The sequence below is a fragment of the Primulina eburnea genome, chromosome 8, assembly GCF_022965805.1.
Source record: "Primulina eburnea isolate SZY01 chromosome 8, ASM2296580v1, whole genome shotgun sequence".
In the NCBI taxonomy this organism is placed as follows: domain Eukaryota; kingdom Viridiplantae; phylum Streptophyta; class Magnoliopsida; order Lamiales; family Gesneriaceae; genus Primulina; species Primulina eburnea.
In genome coordinates, this window is record NC_133108.1 from 44,655,536 (window position 1) to 44,676,196 (window position 20,661).

At 36.1% G+C, this 20,661-nt stretch overlaps 2 protein-coding genes across 3 annotated transcripts; one reads left to right on the forward strand and one right to left on the reverse strand.

Moving 5' to 3' along the window:
• Nucleotides 1-4,388: 4,388 nt before the first annotated feature.
• LOC140840230 (probable inactive histone-lysine N-methyltransferase SUVR2) lies at nucleotides 4,389-13,031 on the forward strand. Of its 2 annotated transcripts, XM_073207460.1 has the most exons (13): nucleotides 4,408-4,541; nucleotides 5,574-5,617; nucleotides 5,691-5,919; nucleotides 6,243-6,275; nucleotides 6,434-6,469; nucleotides 6,601-7,204; nucleotides 7,810-7,968; nucleotides 8,202-8,947; nucleotides 9,043-9,305; nucleotides 9,693-9,759; nucleotides 9,856-9,906; nucleotides 11,419-11,515; nucleotides 12,810-13,031. In XM_073207460.1, the coding sequence occupies exons 3-13, from the start codon at nucleotides 5,731-5,733 to the stop codon at nucleotides 12,818-12,820; spliced, it is 2,256 nt and encodes a 751-aa protein (XP_073063561.1). In that variant the 5' UTR covers nucleotides 4,408-4,541; nucleotides 5,574-5,617; nucleotides 5,691-5,730; the 3' UTR covers nucleotides 12,821-13,031. The 2 variants fall into 2 exon arrangements, with proteins under 2 accessions (XP_073063560.1, XP_073063561.1); XM_073207459.1 differs by lacking the exons at nucleotides 5,574-5,617; nucleotides 12,810-13,031 and adding an exon at nucleotides 11,871-12,121 and having other exon boundaries at nucleotides 4,389-4,541.
• A 3,328-nt stretch (nucleotides 13,032-16,359) lies between these two features.
• LOC140838084 (cystathionine gamma-synthase 1, chloroplastic-like) lies at nucleotides 16,360-18,539 on the reverse strand. The gene is made up of 3 exons (XM_073204171.1): nucleotides 17,713-18,539; nucleotides 17,457-17,678; nucleotides 16,360-17,120 (listed from the first exon to the last, which is right to left on the reverse strand). Exons 1-3 carry the CDS (start codon nucleotides 17,773-17,775, stop codon nucleotides 17,055-17,057), a joined length of 351 nt encoding a protein of 116 aa, XP_073060272.1. The 5' UTR covers nucleotides 17,776-18,539; the 3' UTR covers nucleotides 16,360-17,054.
• Between the last annotated feature and the right edge of the window lie 2,122 nt (nucleotides 18,540-20,661).

Here is a 20,661-nt window from a genome sequence, read left to right on the forward strand (position 1 = left end):
ACACCCTCACTCGGCATAACTCTGCGGTTTGTGTGAGAAATTACCGTGTTAGATGCTGGTTGTATTACCCCGTGATCACCAAAAACTGCATTGTTGGACAGAGATCCAAGATCAATACCGCGATTTATGTGACGGGTCGTCATGCTAGGAGCTGATTCATCTGGTCGTGTTACCACGTGATTACCAAAAACTACATTATTTGACCCATATCCAAGATTAATCCCACGATTCGTGTTGACGTTTGGAGCTGCTGATCCGTAACGTCGTATTATCTCGTGATTACCAAAACCACCCTCATTCGATGAATACCGGAGATTAGCGCGATAATTTGCGCAAGGGTCCTTCTTATTATAAGGAGCTAATTCATATCGTCTTACTACACTTTGACTACCAAAACCGGCCTCATTCGGCCAATACCCTCCAAAATTAATGAGATGTCTTGTTTGAGGATTAATGGTCACGTTTGGAGCTGATATATTTGGTCGTCTCGCCTTGCCTTCCGGCATTTGATCGTCAAAACTGGCCACACTAGCTTGAGATCCAAGAATAACACGATGGTTTTTGGGAGCATTCCTATCTACTCCACCGTAAGTAAGGCTGATATTGTTACTATGAACATAATCCCCATACCATCGCCACACGTCTAAACACCTCCCGTTGAGGTTGTGGATGCTCTTACGAAGAACTCTATCAATGGTACGCTCAGTGCTAAAGATAACTAAGCCACAACTTTCGCCACAAATGAACGGACAAGAAAACACATTGCCATAACCTAGAAAGTATTCCATCACTTCGTGCTTAGTAAATCGAGATAAGCCCGTTCCGGATACAACTATACTTCTTTTGTTTCTGTCTCCTGGCCCTTCAAATATATGACTGGAAGATATAGGACGAGGTACATATATTCTTTGGTATTCCAAAGTTTGCAGATCTTCTCCTTTCATGGCTCTTGAAACTTCAGCCTATGATTGGAGTCAATGTGAATTACTAATCAACACATCATTTTTCATAGCTATGTAAAAACGAACAAAAACCAACCAAGTTGAGCACGTAGTTCACGTCTAATTCTATGAGAACAACGAGTTAATTTCATCCGTCATGACACGTTAAGTCGCCCTCCTCATTACCGTGACATAATTTTTTTTTTTTTCAAAAAAAAAAAAAAACACAAAAACAAACCCAGAAATTACCAAAGGATCATAAATATGTACACAGACAATCGTATATACGTGTTTGTGTGTGTGTGTGTTTACATGTATGCGTCCGTTATAATTTATATTGATCCACTAGTATTTATGATCAAGAAATGAATTAACATTAGAATTATAACATAGAGAACCAAATATGTATTATCATACAAGAGATTATCAAGAACCCATTCGCTTTAATGGGGTGGAGAAAAGTGAACATCCAACTTACCCAAAAGTTATTAATGGGGTGCGGCTTGGAAAGAACGACAGTAATGACAGAGGGGTCGGAGAAGGTGACGAAGCCGAAGCTGTGGGGCTTTCCAGTGACCTTATTGAACGGGATAATGGCCTCTGTAATGTCACCGTATCGCGTAAAATGGCGTTTAAGATCATCTTCTGTCGTGTTTGGCGCCAAGTCACGAGCCAAAATCGTCCCAACTACGAATAACGACTCTTCTCCATCCGCCATTTGCATGCCTACGGAGTGAGTAGTGAGTTTTCTTGATGTTTCAGTTCTTTGTGTCATTCAAATGAGAGCCGTTAGCTGGTCGGTATATAGTCTTTGTTTTCGTGCGTTGCTTGAAAAAATGGCGGTTGCTTTAAAAGGGCAAGTGATCGATTTTTACTTGGTTTGATAAATAAGTGAAATTGGGAAACATTTTTTTTCCTAAAAGACAAAAATCTAACATTTTATTTATTTATAATTTATAATAAACTTCATTTTAATACTCATATAAGTATATTTGACACAATAAGTTATGAGCTTACTTATTTAAATTTCTAATATAGTATATATGTTCACATATGTTTCAAACATTTTTATTTTAAAAATCACATTTTATTATTTATTCCATATTCGTTCTACTAATATTTTATAATTCATATAATCATTTTAAATATTTTTTGGAAGAGCCATTATTTATTAACGTGATAATAAATTGTGTTGCATGGTAGTGAAAGAGTATCCTTCAACTTGTGTTATGGGAAATATATATGTTATTAGTTTATATGGATATGTGATCAAATTAATAGATTATGTTAAATTATTTTTTTTTCGACTCGAAAAAATTATATGCATTTTATGCGGTAGGAATGCATGTACGTATTCGTAAAAAAAATTATTTTTAAAGTTATATGAAAGCCAAATTAAAAGACCAAAAAATAAAGATTCAACTTTTCAATTCAATTTGGTTAATCTACATAATTAATTTTGGCACCTAATTTTAAAGATAACAATAATAACTACTTTCACGATATTTTTAAAGTTTAATTACCAAAATTGTTGCGTTTAAATAAAAATTGGAAGTATTAATTTAAAAACTGCTTTTGGTGCCAATCCACATTCAAACTGGCTATTAAATTGCTCACAATTACCATCCTTTGACATTCCACATGTTTCAAATTTTTTCGATCCACGTTCAAACTGCCTATCAAATTGCTCATCTTCAAATGAAGTACCAGAATGTTTTTTTTTAAAAGCAATTTCGCCGAGTTCCTTCCTCAATTGGTCTGCAGAACTTGATATGGAAACTGGAGTTCTAGTAACTGAAATGATTAAAAATATAGTAACATTATTACATACAATAGTCTGAGCAATGTGACGCATCAGTTTGCAGTAAGAGTCGTTTTTACCTTCAGAAAACATTGGCAACAAGGTAGAGCTGAATCTTATAAATGGCAACAAGATTATCCATGTAAGGAGCTGGCCTTATTTCTGATATGATTGCATGGAAGCAACGTTGACTTACTCAGCAGATTCAAAGTGACAAAAATAAGGGGAACAAAAAAAAGAACTCATCATGGAAACCTGATAAATTGTTGTGCTAACCTAGATATATACACAAAATGATAATGGGAGATTTACCAGAGAGAGCATTTGGGCTCGTGACCAAGATTATGAAAATAAAAAAGCAACGGATTCAAAGACCTCTCGGCCTTCCAAGGATCCGACATTGCTTCTGCTTTTCACTTTGGAACTGTGTTTTTGGAGAGAAATGATAAAGCAGCTACGTGTTGCTCTTCCCCGTCTTCAGTTTACGCGGGATTAAAAGGATTTGAAAAGGTGGTGGGAATAATCAATGGCTTGGGCCCTCCCGTTAATGTGGGGAAGTTGGTGGCGTCGTCAAACTAGCTAGGTCAGGTTGTCGGATTCGCTATAAGCTATATAAAGTAGATGGATCGAATATATCTACAATATTTTCTCGCCCCGCACCCCGTGTAGCTGTGGGTTGTGGCAGGATACCAGCTGGTTGCTTCAAATTATTCACAAAATTGATTAAGTATATCTCTGTGGGTTGTGGCAGGATACCAGCTGGTTGCTTCAAATTATTCACAAAATTGATTAAGTATATCTTTGATATATATTTAAAATAATCGAGTTTGAGCTGAATTGATTTTTTAAAAACTAAATTTGTCTCTTTTAACTCGTTTTGACATTTTTAATCAAGTTATAGAAAAAGTGGTGAAATTGGATGGCCAAGTTAAGACGAGAGATTATTTTAAAAAATAATGCTCTCTCATTTTATTCCATGTTACTAGTATTAGATTTTACAATGTAGTTAATAAATTCGCTTGTGTAGATAGTAGATTCTTGTTTTCATGCTTGTGAAAAATAGAAAAATCATAAATTACAATTTAAGCATATTTCCTCTCATTTGAAGAAAGTTTTATGGCATTGAGTTTTAAAAGATTATTAATCTATCTAAATCTAATCTAATAATAATATAAAAAATATAAAATATATATCAATTAATCAAAGTAACTATATTTATATATGTTTGATCTAGTTAATATTTACGAATAAAATCAATATTTTATATAAAAATAATAATTTTTAAAAATTGATTTAAAAAAGAGAAGTTGTGAAAAATCTTTAATCATAACATTTCTTTGGGTTCATTCGTTACCCACAAAATTGTGGTACTATATCATACAAATTGTAGTACATTTCATGTGAAAATGTGATACTAAAAAAATATCCGAAGACGGAACATAAAAAAAATCGACGGTTGAAAACTGAAGGCTAATTTTCGGATGTAAAAATCTCTGATAAAACGTTCAGTGAATATTGGTAAGCGAATCACATAATATACTCATATGATTTGACCGATTGTATGACATCGAGTACTTGTTTTTTGAAGTCGTTAGCCAATTTTTTCCTTGTATCTTTCCTAGGCAAATTTTTTCCTCGTTCTCTAACGCGAGTTAGGCGCGTGGAGTTCACCATTTCCGATGCTAAAAGTCTCTTTCCCCTCTTCAATATTTGGATTATGCAGTTTCAGATACACTCGTGGGGAGCTGGCTTCCCTATTTCAGCTGTAGATCGCCGGAGGCAAGCGCAGTAGCTGCCTGGTAAGAACTTCCATTTCAGTCGTGCATTGTATGTCCGATGACGAATTCGGCTTTCGCTGTGTTCGCTACTTTTTCCCATTTGACGTACCTTCACCTGGAGCAATCTGCGCTGTTGTAGAAGGATTCAGTTGTTAGATTTGCGAGATTAAATTGAGTTTCGGAGGATTTTGTTTGCTGTGTTGACTCTTTGTGTCTATGTTTCCGATTTTTGGGGTGTTTAAGTTTTATGTTCTTTTACTACATTTTATCATTGTGATGATTGTCGTGTTTCTTTTGGTGGAGAAAGTATTGTTTTTGTTTAACATCGTGTCTGGCCTTGTCTGAGTAGGAAAAAGCTTATTGAACTTTTTTCTCTTTAAAAAAATAAATTAAATTTGAGATACACATTTTCACACGTCAAGACGCAAATTTTGTGAGACCATTGAGTATGATCTGCGTTTATTTTTCCTTCCGTGAAAATGTTTTTGTAGATTCTTACATGTTGCTTTCTGTTTTATACGGAAAAGCGTATGAATAAGGATTCTCTTGAATTTGAATATAAAAAGGCGATGATTACAACTGAATGTAAAAGAATGTTATTGTGTTTCCTGCCGTGGGAAATTTGTTGTTCTAAGACTACTTGTTAACCGAGAATCATTTGTCGTGGTTGATTGTCTTCTACAGTTGCTTTGTGGTGAAATTGGGTTTTCAGTGTCAACACTTAGTCAATCATCTTTGCTATCCTGAGCAAGAGCACCATAAGATAACCACTTTGTCCGACGGTGTATTTTTATGTATTGCTAACTATCTTTGATATTCTGACTGTATTTTTTTTCCAAAATTTCTAAAATACATCTCTCATCAACTTAATTTGATATTTGAGATTTATATAACATATGATACAATAACAAAATAAAGCTCAAACAAACTGCAACATACTTGCAATTTATATAAACTTTTTTATATGAAAGAATATGCACGTTAAAACTTAGCATGCATGCACACATCAAGTGCGAAAATTTACTGACGTGCTTGAAGTTGAGATGTTTTAAGACCTGCTGCGCTGGAGTTGCCTCCCATCAACCAGTGAAAAGCTTATAAGTTGTAATACTTTTGTAGTTTTTTGTTTTCCAACTATCGTTCCATTTGATAGCAAATAATGGATTACAGGGGCACTAAAAATCAGTTCCGAGTTATAAAATCTGTTGAAATGAGCAAGGAGACAAAAGTAAAGGTTGCGAATGCCTTTCGTGCTATGAAATGTATTGGGATCTCTGAGGATAAGGTGAAGCCGGTATTGAAAAGTCTGCTAAAGTTGTTTGATAAAAATTGGAAGCTTATTGAAGAGGAAAACTATAGAGCCCTTGCTGATGCTATTTTTGATATAGATGAAGTAGAGGTAAGTGTTTTAGATAGAATACTTTAATTTCTCAATTCTTGTAACACCTGATGCGAAAGTAGATTTTATGTTTCTTTATTTCGTATCCTTATGTGGGAGAGAACCACATACAGTGATCATCAGTCATCACAATGTAAAAGAATAGAAACAAGGATTGTTGTAAAAGGTCCAAATGCAGCTCTGAACTATCCTTTTCTTCTTTCAGTTTTATTCTCTTTTCTCTTTTGTTTTTTTTCTTATTCTTGTTTAATTAAAATCTTGCTGCTGTTGATCTTTCTATTTTTTATCAATCTGTCATGACATTGGTTTTTCCGGTCTCTCAGGCTGCAGAGTGCTCAAGGAAGATCTTGAATGAAGTATGTGATTGATTCAAAAATCAGTCTTACTTTTTTGGTTCCCAGTGTTAGCTGTTCAATTAAAATTAATTTAATTGTGATTATGTGTTTTATATATACAGAAGAAAAAGGTTTGTTAGTGCTGATGATTTGATAATTTGATCTGTGCCATTTGTCAGGCAGCAGAGCATCCAAAAAAGATTGTGAATAGTGAAGTGAGTGACTTAATCTTTATTTGTTGCCATGCAATATTAATCAACCCTCATTGGCGGCTGTATTTTTATTAATGTCTCCGTTCATTCTTATACTCAATATGATGAATTGTTGGTGTACCTCTCGATAATAGAAAGAGGATTACTTGGAGGAAGAAGTGCAGGCTTCTGAAGAGCCTGAACGGCCTTTAAAAAGACTGCGACATAGAAATCGAGATGGTCAAACTTCCACCTCAAGTACTTCTAATACAAATGTACCCAAAATTTCACTTGTCAAGCCAAAAGAAGAACCAGATGAACTACCTGAAGGCCATTTGCCAAAGGCAAATGGTTCACACAGTATAGTGGATCCCAATTTGCAGGTTGACACATGCCAATCACTTGGTGCCAACAAAAAAGAGCAACATACTTCTGCCAAATCCTTGATTGTCTACGATCCCTGCCAGCTCAGTGCCAGAGGCAGAATTCAGCAAAATACCTCGTTGGGAAGAGAAAGATCACCTTCTCATCCAATGACGCTGAGAGACGGAGGAAAGGGATCTGTCTCTCCGCAATCTGGGGAGAAGAGTTCAGTTTCTGCAAGATCATCTGATGTTGAATGCCTAAAAGAGCCAAATAATAAGTGTGACATTGTTCTATCACCCTCGCCCAAACAAAGGAACAATGCCAGTCATACTCTGATTAATCCTAAAGATGAGCCAGTCACTGATGTCACACCTGTCACCAGGGTCCATCCAGGTATACCTTTTCCTTTCCTCTTCTGTCTGTACAGAGTCAGTGCGTCCAAAATTTTCGTTCTTTAGTAGATTGAAACTGAATTGTCAGCAATAATCTCAATTTTAGAGACCAATACTTATCTGTGTATATTTAACATTTTGTTCGTATAGTTAGTCACCTTGGACGACGGACTGAAATATCATTTCTGTTGATCCCCAGATTTTTGTGACGGACTGAAATATCATTTCTTTTGATCCCCAGATTTTTGTGGGTGTTTCTTGTTTATACTTAGGTCTAGACTCACTTGCCATTAGTATATATTAATTGCTTGTGCTCAATGAAATGGAGTTAGTAAGTAAATTTTTGGGTGTATGCTGACCATTAGCTTTACACATTTAATTTTCATTTTAGCCAGTTGAATTTTGTGGAATGTTGGCTTTTGGTTTATGCCATTCAGATTCCAGATTGGATATACTCATGATGTAAAAATCTTGTCATCAAACATACACATGGCCCTTGCAGGATTCCATTTAATATTCTCTCCAGCACAGCTATTTTATTTCTTAAATTTTACATTATTTTGTATTCTACTAGTCATTTTTAGGATTATAGTTAAAAATTCACAGTTAGGTTGAATGAAGAAGGTCCTTTGAGTATGAATGGTGCCACTGCAGATGACTGCCCTGAACTTTCAGTATCCCATGCTGCTCAAAGAATAGACGCTGCTGATGGAAATGTTGCTGCAAGTGAACTGATAAACATTGGAGCACTGGCAAAGATCCCAGGTTAGTGTCCTTCATTACTGATGATTGCTTCCTTGCCTGTCGAAAAAGTTAACTTTTCTTGATTCTGTCTCTCAAAGCTGTGACTTGGCTCGCGGAAGGCCTAATATACTTGATCTTAATCACTTACTGCATTGGTGATGGATATATGTCTCATATCATAAAAAAATTTGGATGCTGTACCAGAAACATGGCTTTAACTACTATAATTGTCTTACTGTATTCATCTTCTGCAGCAGAGGATGCTCTAGGTGCTGGATACTTGGGTTTTAGTTCTGTGAGTGGATCAATTGTTCTGGTTGATACTCTTCCCAATACATTGCCACTTCCTCCAACTTGCAATGGCATGGATGATGTCACACCTCTGAAGATGATGGCAAGTCTAGATGACCGTGGATCAAACAGAGTGAGCTGTGCTGAAGAAATGAATGGTTCGAGCTTGGAGGTTATCCATCACCCGCTGGTGGCTCTGAATACTGTCAGCTCACCTGATGATGTTATTGATATAGCCAAGGGACTGGAAAAAGTTGTAATCACTATAGTGAATGAGGTCAATGATGAGCGTCCTCCATCTTTCTTTTACATACCCCAAAACGCAGTTTTTCAAAATGCATATTTGAATTTCTCTCTGGCTCGTATGGGAGATAACCACTATTGTGGTACTTGTTCTGGGGATTGTCTGTTGTTATCCACTCCTTGTCCCTGTGCACATGAAAATGGAGGTGAATTTGCATACACTACCGACGGCCTTGTTAGAGAGGACTTTCTCAATGAGTGTATCTCCATGAATCGTGATCCGAAGAAGCACTGCCAGTTCTTCTGTAAGGAATGCGTTCTTGAAAGATCAAAAAGTGAAGATGTCATTGAACCTTGTAAAGGTCATCTAGTGAGGAAGTTCATTAAAGAATGTTGGTGGAAATGTGGCTGCAATCAATTGTGTGGAAATCGAGTAGTGCAGAGAGGAATAAGTCGCAAATTACAGGTAGTGAATTCTCGCTCATCCTAGCTCCAGTCCATTGAAATCTTTTCATGGGGTTCATTAATTTTTTGTGTGTATTCCATGTCATGTTTCCCTAGGTGTTTATGACACCTGAAGGTAAAGGGTGGGGTCTACGTACACTGGAGGACCTGCCAAAAGGTGCATTTGTTTGCGAGTATGTTGGAGAAGTTTTAACAAACACAGAGCTCTTTGATCGTGTTTCACGTAGTCCCAAAGGGGAGAAACATTCATATCCTGTTCTTCTTGATGCTGATTGGGGTGCAGAAGAAGTACTCAAAGACGAAGCTCTTTGTTTGGATGCTACTTATTATGGAAATGTTGCAAGGTTTATCAATCACAGGTAAGTTCATTATCTATTAAGAATTATGCATTTGATACCATAATTTCTTCTATTTTTGAAACTTTAATCCGGTCATCTTTCTTTAATATTTTTCCATATGATTGATAATTGATTGTAGCCTCTAGATTTGGTTTGACAGTGCAGCATCCTAATTATTAGTTTATAGGAATTTGCTTGTAAATTACAATTATTATTTGAAATTTTGATGACCATGGGATTTGATCGTGTCGACTTGTATTATGCAAGTGGCCTTACTAATAGTGTCCTTGTGTCTCTTCCCCTTTCCGCTGTCACAGTAAACAGGAAGTGCTTCAGTTAGATTTTCATTTCAAAGATCCAGGTTCTGATATTGATGGTAGATAATCTTTAATTTCCTTTTGCCTTTAGATGTTATGACTCAAACATGGTTGAGATTCCTGTGGAAGTGGAGACTCCTGATCACCACTATTATCACGTATGAGATCACTTTTCTTTACCTTGTCCCACTATCTATGTCGGTCAAAGTCAAGTCGTCTCATGAAGTTTAACTGGATCTCTTCTCTCATTGCAGATAGCGTTCTTTACTACGAGAAACGTGAAAGCCAAGGAAGAACTCACTTGGGTAATTTCATTTTCATTTTTGGTCAAACTTTATATTAAATTTCGGTTTCAAACAGGCATGTCTTGAATTGCTATTATTTATTTTTCTTGATAATAACATTTTAAATGAAGGATGGCATGTAATTCTTAACTTTTAACGAAAAAGATTCTTTATGAATGCCTCCTAACACTAGATGGTTGTGATTGCTTGTTGTTCTAGTCTAAGCATGTAACGACCATAGACTATTCCGATATTAGGTTCTCTTTGGGGCTTCTCCCTTAAACAGGCTCCCTCAAGGGCTTTCTTCCTCACGGACTTTCCCATGCGCTATTATATCCTCATCCTTGGAAATGAGTTCTTTTTGTTTCTCACAACACTCTAAGTCAGGACCTTCTGGATAAATCCATAGATTCTTAGAGTGTGGATACCAAATATTCACACTCTAGGAATCCATGTAATTAAGTCTGGAGGTCCTGAGTTCGAATGTTAGGGAGAGTAAAGAAAAAACTTTCCAGACGTGAGATAATGTTACGAGGAATGACACATTAGAAAGATATGAGGGAGAAGCTCCTCAGAGCGAGCTCGTTTACGAGAAAAGGCCTCAGAAGCAGCCCAAGATTGAGATAGCCCATGATCATTAAAAGCATCTGTCAAACTCATTTTGGTTGCGGCATATTGGTTAAGCAACTTTGGATAAACAATTGACGGGTTAGAACCACCATGTGCACGGGATTATTCGTTCCGTTTGAAGAACATGCATTTTTTAAGTGAACCTAGCAAGTGCTCATCAGAGAAAGTGTCTTCAGTTTAATGTCATTAAACAAGCTCTTCAAAGATGTGTTAACGAATCATATATTAAAGGCATGATTTTTTTGAATGATGCACTGAGATGATGTTGTATAGTACAGTTACTGTTCACTGCGTATAGGATATTGTAATACATGTTACGATGTTATACATCATCATACCGTTTTAATGGAATCATCATCTGCTTACTTATCAAATGATCGATTGAAAGTGGGTAACTTTTGTGACGAATTAGAATGCCATAAAGAAAATTTATAGCACCAGTGAAATCATTAACTGGTAAATAATGATTTGACTGTTAAACTTAATTTTAATTCAATGTCTTAGGTATTGTTTGGCTTGTGGGATGTTATAATAAACAATCTATACTATAAGGGTGATAATTGAAAAATAACGATAACTTAATTATTTTTTACTCCTCGTATTGTAAAATTTGAGTCGCTGGATAAAACAAGGACGTGAAGTCTTGTCTTTTGCACCAAATAGTGTCTTATAGTATTTTATTTAATTAAACTCTCATAAAAGGAACATTTTAATGCTCAGAAAACTAGGGTTTACGGTCTACTATTGCTTGCCTCAGACTTCCAAACTGATCATAATGTCTGCTTGCTTAATACAGCACATGAGAAGGATGTACGTGAATAGGGCAATTGCACATTCGTGAAGTATACGTTAATTAGTGATTCAGTAATTTATTAGCTAAGAAGTGGTACGGCCTGTTTGCAGGATTATGGTATTGATTTTGATGACCATGGCCATCCTATAAAGGCCTTTCGTTGTCAATGTGGCAGCAAGTTTTGCCGCAACATAAAACGCTCAAGTAGTAAGTAACACATTTCAGGGAAACTTGTTTATAACTTGTTTATTTAGATATATAAAACATATTTGCTTATGTGAAATGATTGTGCATTCATGTGTTGAATACAAAGCTTGCTAGTTGTTACCATCTTGATTTGTTTTCTAGTGGCTTGAAAAACTTTAGTTTTGTTTATTTAGATATATAAAACATATTTGATTATGTGAGATGATTGTCCATGCATGTGTTGAATACCATGCTTGCTAGTTGTTACCATCTTGATTTGTTTTCTAGTGGCTTGAAAAACTTTAGTTTCATGAACTTGCTCCATAGTACGCATTTCTTTCGGTTCTTCAAAACCTATTGTGGCTCACCTATCCAGTGTCAACTCGACTTGTTACACGATTGGGGGTAGATCTACGAACTCAGGGAGATGAAGGGTGGTACGCGCAATTTTTGAAAAATCAGGGAGAATTTTTAAATTTCTAATTTCAGGGGGTGATGCCCTACCCATGATGGAGATGAACCTACACACGATCACATTGCTATTTTACAAATCATCTCCTCCAAGTTTTGTTTATAATTCTGGGAATATCTTTTTGCTTTTGTAGTTGACTTTAATAATCCCTAACCACCCGTAGTTTTGTGTTGTAGGATCTAAATCTTTGAGAAGATGACCACGAGGATTTCATTGGGGCACCATTCCCATCGCCTTGTATAACGATTGTCGAGGCTTGTAGTTCTCTTCTTTGATGTTGTAACTTAGAAATCGTGATGTTGCATCTGAAAATACTCGAACTTATTCTCTGATCCATTGACAATATTTGTAAGAGTACCTTTGCTTAATTTGTGTGAAACCATCTCTCGCTGGCTCGTGGCTAATACTAGTTAAGTTGGTTAAGACTTAAGACATCCTTTAATGTTTATTTGTTAAAATTTTACATCTATATCTTAAAATGTAAGTTCTTTTTTAGAAAATATATGCTAAATGTCCTTCGGGTGATTGAGAAGAGTCAAATTTCAAAGGTACCTCAATACATATTTCCTAAAAAAATCAAAATAAGAAACCATTGGGACATTGGATATTTGTCTATTGTTCGTTCGTGATTATATAAGAATCAGATGATGTGTCGTTGTCCTAACAAAACATGGAAGTGGAGTTTCAAGAATGGTCCACGTCATTTTTGTAATTCGTTTTTTAAGCCCGTTTGATTTAGTAGCATTGGGTCCTTTAAATTTTCTAATATGGATATTTTCCATTCATTTGAATTCTAAAGGAATGCTTAGAAGATATGGTTTTTTTTTGTGTGTGTGCGTGCAGGTTTTTCTTAGTCAGCAGCTTTAAGAATATACGGTTTCTATGTTTCAGGGAAACAAAAGAAGAAGAATATATTGTTTCTTGATTGACTTTATTTTAGTTTAATTATCGTGTATAATTGATTCAGCTATTTTTCTTTGGTTTTAGATGCTTAGAATCATCAATTGTTTATCCAGTTAAATTTATATATACATAATACTAAAAAAGAAGAAAATAAATCACTCACGTCAGTTTTTTTTTTTTTTTTTTTTTTAATTTGATGTATGTGAATGGATACGAGATCAATCAAATGATGAATTTGTTGATGAAAGAAAACCACATTGAGAATGTTATTGTCAGTCCATCAGATGAAAAACTCACTCACGTAATGTTGCTGCATATTTTTCTCGAATTCATGTTCCAAGAATCTTTAGCTGCTCAACTTACACCACATACTAGCTAGTAATATCCATTAGTATTGTCATAGTAATTGAAATCTTGATTTGAATTATAATCAGCAGGCGCCACTGAGTAGTAGTAATCTAAATCTTGATTTGAATAATCAGCAGGCGCCATTGGGAAGTAGTAAGTGAAATCTTGATTTGAATAATCAGCACGCGCCATTGGGAAGTTTCCACGGCCGGCATAATATCGCGGGAAGTTACCCGCTCCCGCAGAAGGGAAATTATTGGCAGCATAGGTATATCTTCCCATTCCATTGTAAGCTTGATGAGTCACTCCTGCGAGAGGGAAGTTATTGGTAGCAGCGGTGTATATTTCCATTCCGTTGTAAGGTTGATGTAAGACGGGAAGATGACCAGGAAAACGGAGCCTCGTAACACCTGGTGCCATGTAAGTCATCCGAGTATGATATGGTAGTATGCTTTGGTCGCTTGGAGGGAAAGAAGTGCGGCCTGATGCAGAGATATGACCTGCATTTGGACAAGTTATCCATCTACGACCGTGGGCAGAATTATTCAATGGATGACCTGTCCGAGAACTTGCTGCAGCCGGAATAATTTGCCTGTTTCTAGGATCGGATCTTGCTGCAGCCGGAATAATTTGCATGTCTTCAGTGCTGTCACTTTCGGCAGCCTGTGGTCGCGTGCTATTAACATGATCAGTACCAGAACTTGCAGCAGACGGCACAATTTGCATGTCTCTGGTGTTGCTAACGCTTTCGGCAACCTGTGGTTGCATGTCTGTGGTACTATTAACAGAACTTGCTGCAGCCAGAACAGTTTGCACGTCTCTGGTGTCCCTGACGCTTGCTGCAGCCTGTGGTTGCATGTCTGTGGTAGTATAAACATAATCGGTGCCAGAACTTGCTGCAGCCAGAACAATTTGCACGTCGTCTCTGGTGTCGCTAACGCTTGCTGCGGCCTGTGGTTGCATGTCTGTGGTAGTATCAACATAATCGGTGCCAGAACTTGCTGCAGCCAGAACAATTTTCACGTCGTCTCTGGTGTCGCTAACGCTTGCTGCGGCCTGTGGTTGCATGTCTGTGTTAGTATCAACATAATCGGTTCCAGAACTTGCTGCAGCCAGAACAATTTTCACGTCGTCTCTGGTGTCGCTAACGCTTGCTGCGGCCTGTGGTTGCATGTCTGTGGTAGTATCAACATGACCGGCACCAGAACTTGCTGCCGCTTCTTGTTGCATATTTTTAGCACTGCGATGATTTCTCCGCTTACGATCAAGTGCAGAATTATTCGGTGGATGACCTGTATGAAAACTTGCTGCAGCCGGAATAATTTGAATGTCTCTGGTGTTTCTAGCACTTTCGGCCGCCTGTTGTTGCACGTCTCTGGTATCATTATCATGATCAGTACCAGAACTTTCTGCAGCCGCAATAATTTGCACGTTTCTGGTGTGGCTCTCACTTGGGGCAGCCTGCGGTTGCATGTCTCTGGTTGTACCATTAGCATGATCACTGCCAGAACTTGCCCCCGCCTCTTCTTGAATATTTATGGCGCGGCTAACGTTTGGATTGCGGGCATCATTATGATCTAGAGGAATGCATTTCAATATATTTACAGTCAAACGCCGACCGTTGAGAATGTAGGAACGTCGGTACAAGACTCTGTCGGCACCACGTTTCATCCTAAATATGACGTCACCAAAACCCATGTCATTCCAGAAACGACAGTCGATCAAATTGCCAAAACCTTGAAAAAATCTCAGGAATTCGTCATCGGTAAAGCCGGGACGACGTGGCGACCTCCCTCGTACGAATATCTTTCTTTCGTCAAAATTTCCAACCCTTTCCAAATTATCGTGACAAGTTGAAACCTTTCTTTGAGATTCCAAAGTTTGCAGATCTTCTCCTTTTAATGCCCTTGAAACTTCAACCTGAGTTTGATTTGATCAAGTACTCGTATGTGAACTGAAATCTCGCTAATTATACACTCGGATACATAGAAAATGCCAAATGAATTACGATAAAGAGAATCAAGAAACGATAGAAGAAAGAAATACATGTATCTTTTCGGTTTAATTACTCACGCAACGATCATGAATGCAATGTGGCAGTTGCAGAATGAAAGGGATTCGTAAAGCAGCTGAGTATCTGAAGACGACAAAGCCAAAACTGTGGGGACTTCCGGTGACACTGTTGTGCGGGATAATGGATTCCGTGACGCCGGCGAATTGCGTGAAATAGCGATTCAGATAATCTTGAGTGGTGTTTGGTGCTAGGTCGCGTACCAAAATCATCCGCGGTTCGAACGGCGATTCTTCATCATCCGCCATTTGCGTGCATGCAGGGTGACTTTCTTGGTTTTTCAATAAGTCTTTCTGTAATTTATTCCGTTGGTTATTCAGATGCATGTATTATCTTCCTACTAGGTAAGGACACCTCAATTCTTGAGGTGTTTTACCCACATTTATACTCTGATCATTTATATTTTTTTTTTCGTGACAGCTCTATAAATACAAAATTAATTATGTTCATTAAAAGGAAACACTCATAAACATATAATATATGTATTACCTTTTTAGTAATTTAATTTTAAAACTTTATAATAATAATCTTTCTAAATATATATTAAGAAATCATAGCTTATGATTTTTTATTTAAGAGTTTAGTACATAACTCCAAAACAAGCTCAACTTATTATAATATATATCACTCTCTTAAAAATCATCTAATAACCTTTTTTTGGGACTTCCAAAGAAAGTATAATTTGAGATATTTAGGGTATTTTACCCTTGTGCTTCTATTTATTAAGACAAATAACCTATCATGAACTAAATTTGAGACTCTAAACTCGACGAAGTAAAAATAATATACGCGAATAGATTCAAACATCATTAATTTGAAAATTTCAACAAAATTATATTTCAAAACTTTGATTCAATAGAAGTTTCGCTAGATAAATTTATTAGTAAAAAATTATTCATTAAAATAATTATTTCAGCAATTTTTTAATTACATATATTTCTAAAAAGAAAATTATTTTATATTTATGTATGCACTACACACGTGATTTATTTAACTGTAGTATAGCAAACAACACGCTCAAGCAATATATTAAAATCACAGCAATTAAACTATTTTAAAAAGTAAGTCATGGTCATAAACAAATAATACAGAGTGCTTGTAGTGAATATGATATGCTGTAAAGGAAATCTAAATAAAAGAAACCAGAAATAAAAAGAACCGCATGATCCTACTCCAAGTGATCGAAGAGTTATATAAGCTTCTTCAGGTTTATTATCCATCATTACAGTGACTAAGACGGAATTATTGAGCCAACAAATTTGTTGAATCTCGATAACTCACAGGATTGAGAACACCACCCCCTAGAATATGATGCAAGTTGCGAACAACTGAAATCAACTTCTTAGAACCACTGATGGATCCAGCAAGAACTTATATACAAATATTCCAGTTTAACATCATGCCTGTAACTCTAAAAATGTTAGTGATACCAATACGTATAAAAGTGCCAAGATATCAGAGTCAACATACATCATTATGACTCCCAATAAATTTGGTTACAAAGTGGAAAACAATATCAGCACCAAGAGCCAGTGCCTTCTGGCTAAGGGGTGTAGCAAATGTCCCATCTATGCACACCAAGGCTACTCTCTCGTGGTAAAGCTTTGAAAACAGTTCAATATCAACGCATCTCAAGAGATGGACTGGTCAGGAACTCTGTAAAAAAAAGAGACACATGCATGAAGGTAATATAGCCTCTTTTCAATACGCATTCTAAGAAGAAGACATAATGAATTCATAAAAGCAAAAGACAATATCTACTAATACTAATATTGTTCTTCTCTAAAAACAGACTTCAGACGACCAATATATGCAGTATCAATCCCTGTGGCCTGCATTTCATTAGCATTAAAAAAAATGTCAGATCTCTTAGGTCACAATAGAGCCAAAATATTAATCTTGCCCTGCACTAAAAAATAAGATAATCAAAATACTGACAAAATTAACGGCATGTTTCCTCTCTTTTTTTCTTTTTCCTTTATTTTTTTATGACAAAATAATCAAGAATTGGTTTAATTGCTAATGCAAGCATATAAGAATCACAAATTTACAAATTTAAGTAAGAATGCCCCGCTCCAATTTTTTTAAGCCAAGGAAAAGTTAAAACTCAAAATTGCCCACATTTTTTCCCATTAAAATAATCAAATGATTGAGCTAAGTAGACATACAATGATTCCCATTTTGGGAAGAATAGCCTCAACGAATATCCAAGTCTTCCTATAGCAGTCAGTCATAGTCACCAGATGCCCTCCAGCAGGAACCAATGCCATGAACAGGACAGTGCTAGCACACATTCCAGATGCCTTCAGAAGGGTTGATTCAGCCCCTCCCAGTGCACTGTTACAATTTTTGATGATGTGGTCCACCAGACCATTGTTTCTAATTGAATGCTAGAAGAGAATTAAACAGGAGAATCAATTTTACCTTATCTTCTCGTCGACGACGACCCGAACGGAAGCATAGTTGGTGCGCCGTTTGTCTATTCATTTCATGGTCTGACCATCGGTAATAATGAACTGGGCATTTTTTTTACAGGCCAATCTGTGTTTCTCAGTGTTTCGTTGATAACAATAGTCATCTTATATACCATATGATGTCGTATATTAAATTGTTGAGGGATAACTCAATGTAATTTAAAGAATTGTAGGCAGCTGTTTAGGACAATGACAATGTTGTTAAAAAAAAACTTAAGCCTATAGCCAACAGAAGCAAAGCATGTGAAGAAATCAAAAAACCCAAACAAGAATAAGGATTTGTTAAGCAAGAAGACAGTGATGAGACTGAAATTCTCGAGTAAGAAGGACAGCAACAGCGAAGCATGTCAGGAAAGCAGGAACCACAAACAAAAGCAATACAAGGGCAGACGCGAAGAAAACCAACTCAACAAAAACAAAACACCTCCAGAAATCGGAAACCCCAAACAAGAGTAAGAAGAGGACAAGCACGATAATGGAGGAAAATTGGGTAAAAGTACAAAAAAAATAAGAGGAAGAAAACTAAATGCCAACAAGGGGGAACGTCGCGCACGAGGGTCGAGGACGAGGAAACCGCAAGAAGATGGAAGTGGAGAAGCCAACCTTCGTTGTTGTCCTTTGCTCGCCGACACTGTGGTGAGGAGAAATTAGAAGCTCCGAGCTAAAGCAAGCCAAGAGTGAGCTATGTCCTCTGCTGCGGTGGAGAGAAGAACGCGTTTCATGGCCGCTGCTCTGTGTTGTGGTGGAAGGCAAAATATGTGACACGTATAGAGTTTTTACCTGCAACCGGGAAAAAACAGGCCCTTCACAAATTATTCATGCTTTCAATATAGTAGATATATATATATATATATATATATATATTTGTGATTAATTGCATTTTGATTGTTCAATTGATTTTAGAACAATATGTTTTATTTATTATTTAATTTTATTGAATATCTGAATTTAGATAAATGATTTAACCTTTTTAACCAAAAATTGTCTCTTTCATTGGGGTGATTAATTTGCGTGTAATAAATTTTTATTGATACTACACAATTGACATAGAAAAAGGCTAAATGTTATACAAGAGAGGAAACCTGACTAATTTTTCTATCATTATCTGGAATATGATGAAATTTTAACAATTTGATCATCAAGATATGATGTCAATTTCAACTATTATTTAAAGACTCATATGATCTAATTGTGTTAAAATTAAAAATACTTATATATACATATATGTAATATAAATTGTTATATATTATTTATATATACAACATGACATTATTATATTATTTAATTTATATATATACATAATTTTATATATGTTATAATGCAGAAGAATTTAGGTGATTTAAATGCCCGCAATATTTTTCAAAATTAAATTCCCGCCCCTCAACTAAATTGTTATTTTTTAAAAAAAAATTCCACCTGTCAAAATTTCACATTATTTTGCTAAAATTTTAAAAAGCACGCTGATTTGGTAAAAGTTTTTGGAAAAACCGACGAGAATCATAGCTAGGCTCTACCGTCGATATGATGAAAAGTTGTATACATTATCTGGCTTTTATGCATCTTATTTTTATGATTATCCGATAGAATTTTTATTTGTCATGAAAGCTTTCATCAGTGGAGAAAATAGGTGGAAAATTCAATAAATCGTCAACTAATGAGCGGAAATCATCCAAAGACACAATGTAAACAACAGAATGAAGCAAAACCAGTTAATAACTCATAAGTGCAAGAATTGCACTTAATTTATATGTTAATTCATTTGAATTATGTTAGTTTCGAATAGAATTACGCTTGATATTCATTGTTTTTATGTTGTACATGAGATAAACGACTATTGGTGGAGTAATGACAATTAGATACATTTTCTAATGTTGAATTATTGAGAAGACGGCGCCGCAGAACCAAGGAATAGCGCCGCAGTGCCAGAATAGCGAGCAACAAGCGCCGCGGCGCCACACTCTCGAAGAACAAGAGCCTAGGTCAGCGCCTCGATGCTACACTTTCGAGGAAAGGGCGACGCCGAAGAGCAAGCGCCTAGTGCAGCGCCGCGGCGCTAGTGGCGGAGAGAAACACACAACTAGGTTTCGTTTATGGCACGTTCGAGAGAATAAAAGAAGGAATAGGGTTGCAGATGAAGGAGGTGCAATTTTGGAGAGAAAAACACACGAGAGAACACGATACAAGCACAAGATGAAAGATTGGAGCGCAAGACTGGATCGCAATGACGAATCTGGGGACAGAGACGCCACTTATGATTTGTTGTCTAATTTTTCGCCCTTTTTATTTTCTTTTGTTGCGATGTCCGAACCTTTGAACATGTCTTGTTTTTGTTTAGATTTCTTTATGAACTAATTTTCCATTCTAGAGGATGATGTAGCTTTGTGGATACGATAATTTGACGTGGTTGTTTATATGATTATTTCCGTTTTGGTTTAATTGTGTTTCTTTGTTTTTATTCGACTGCAATTTATTGGTCATAAATTTTTTATTGTCTGATTGATTATACAACTTGAGAGATGGAATATAATTATAGATCATTAGAGACACATCGTTGAATGTTTATATCGTTCGGAAGGCGTAAAAATTTAGCGAGGCCTAGGTAAGAACATTGTTTGCATTTATCATTTAAACCTAGATTTTTATTAGGAATGTTTGGATCAAAGTTTGAATGATACAATTATTCATCAATTAGAAAATGGGTAATAAAATAATTAAGTGTTATTGGCCAATGAATAATTGGAATTCATGAATATAAATTCAACTAAGAATAATTATCGTGGAAAGTTAGTGAAATCATTCATCTAGATATTTTCTCAACTCGGTGATTAGATTAATATTTATTTGCGATTTCATTTTCAAACAAACCAAACCTTTTATTGATTTTTTTAGATAAAGTCAT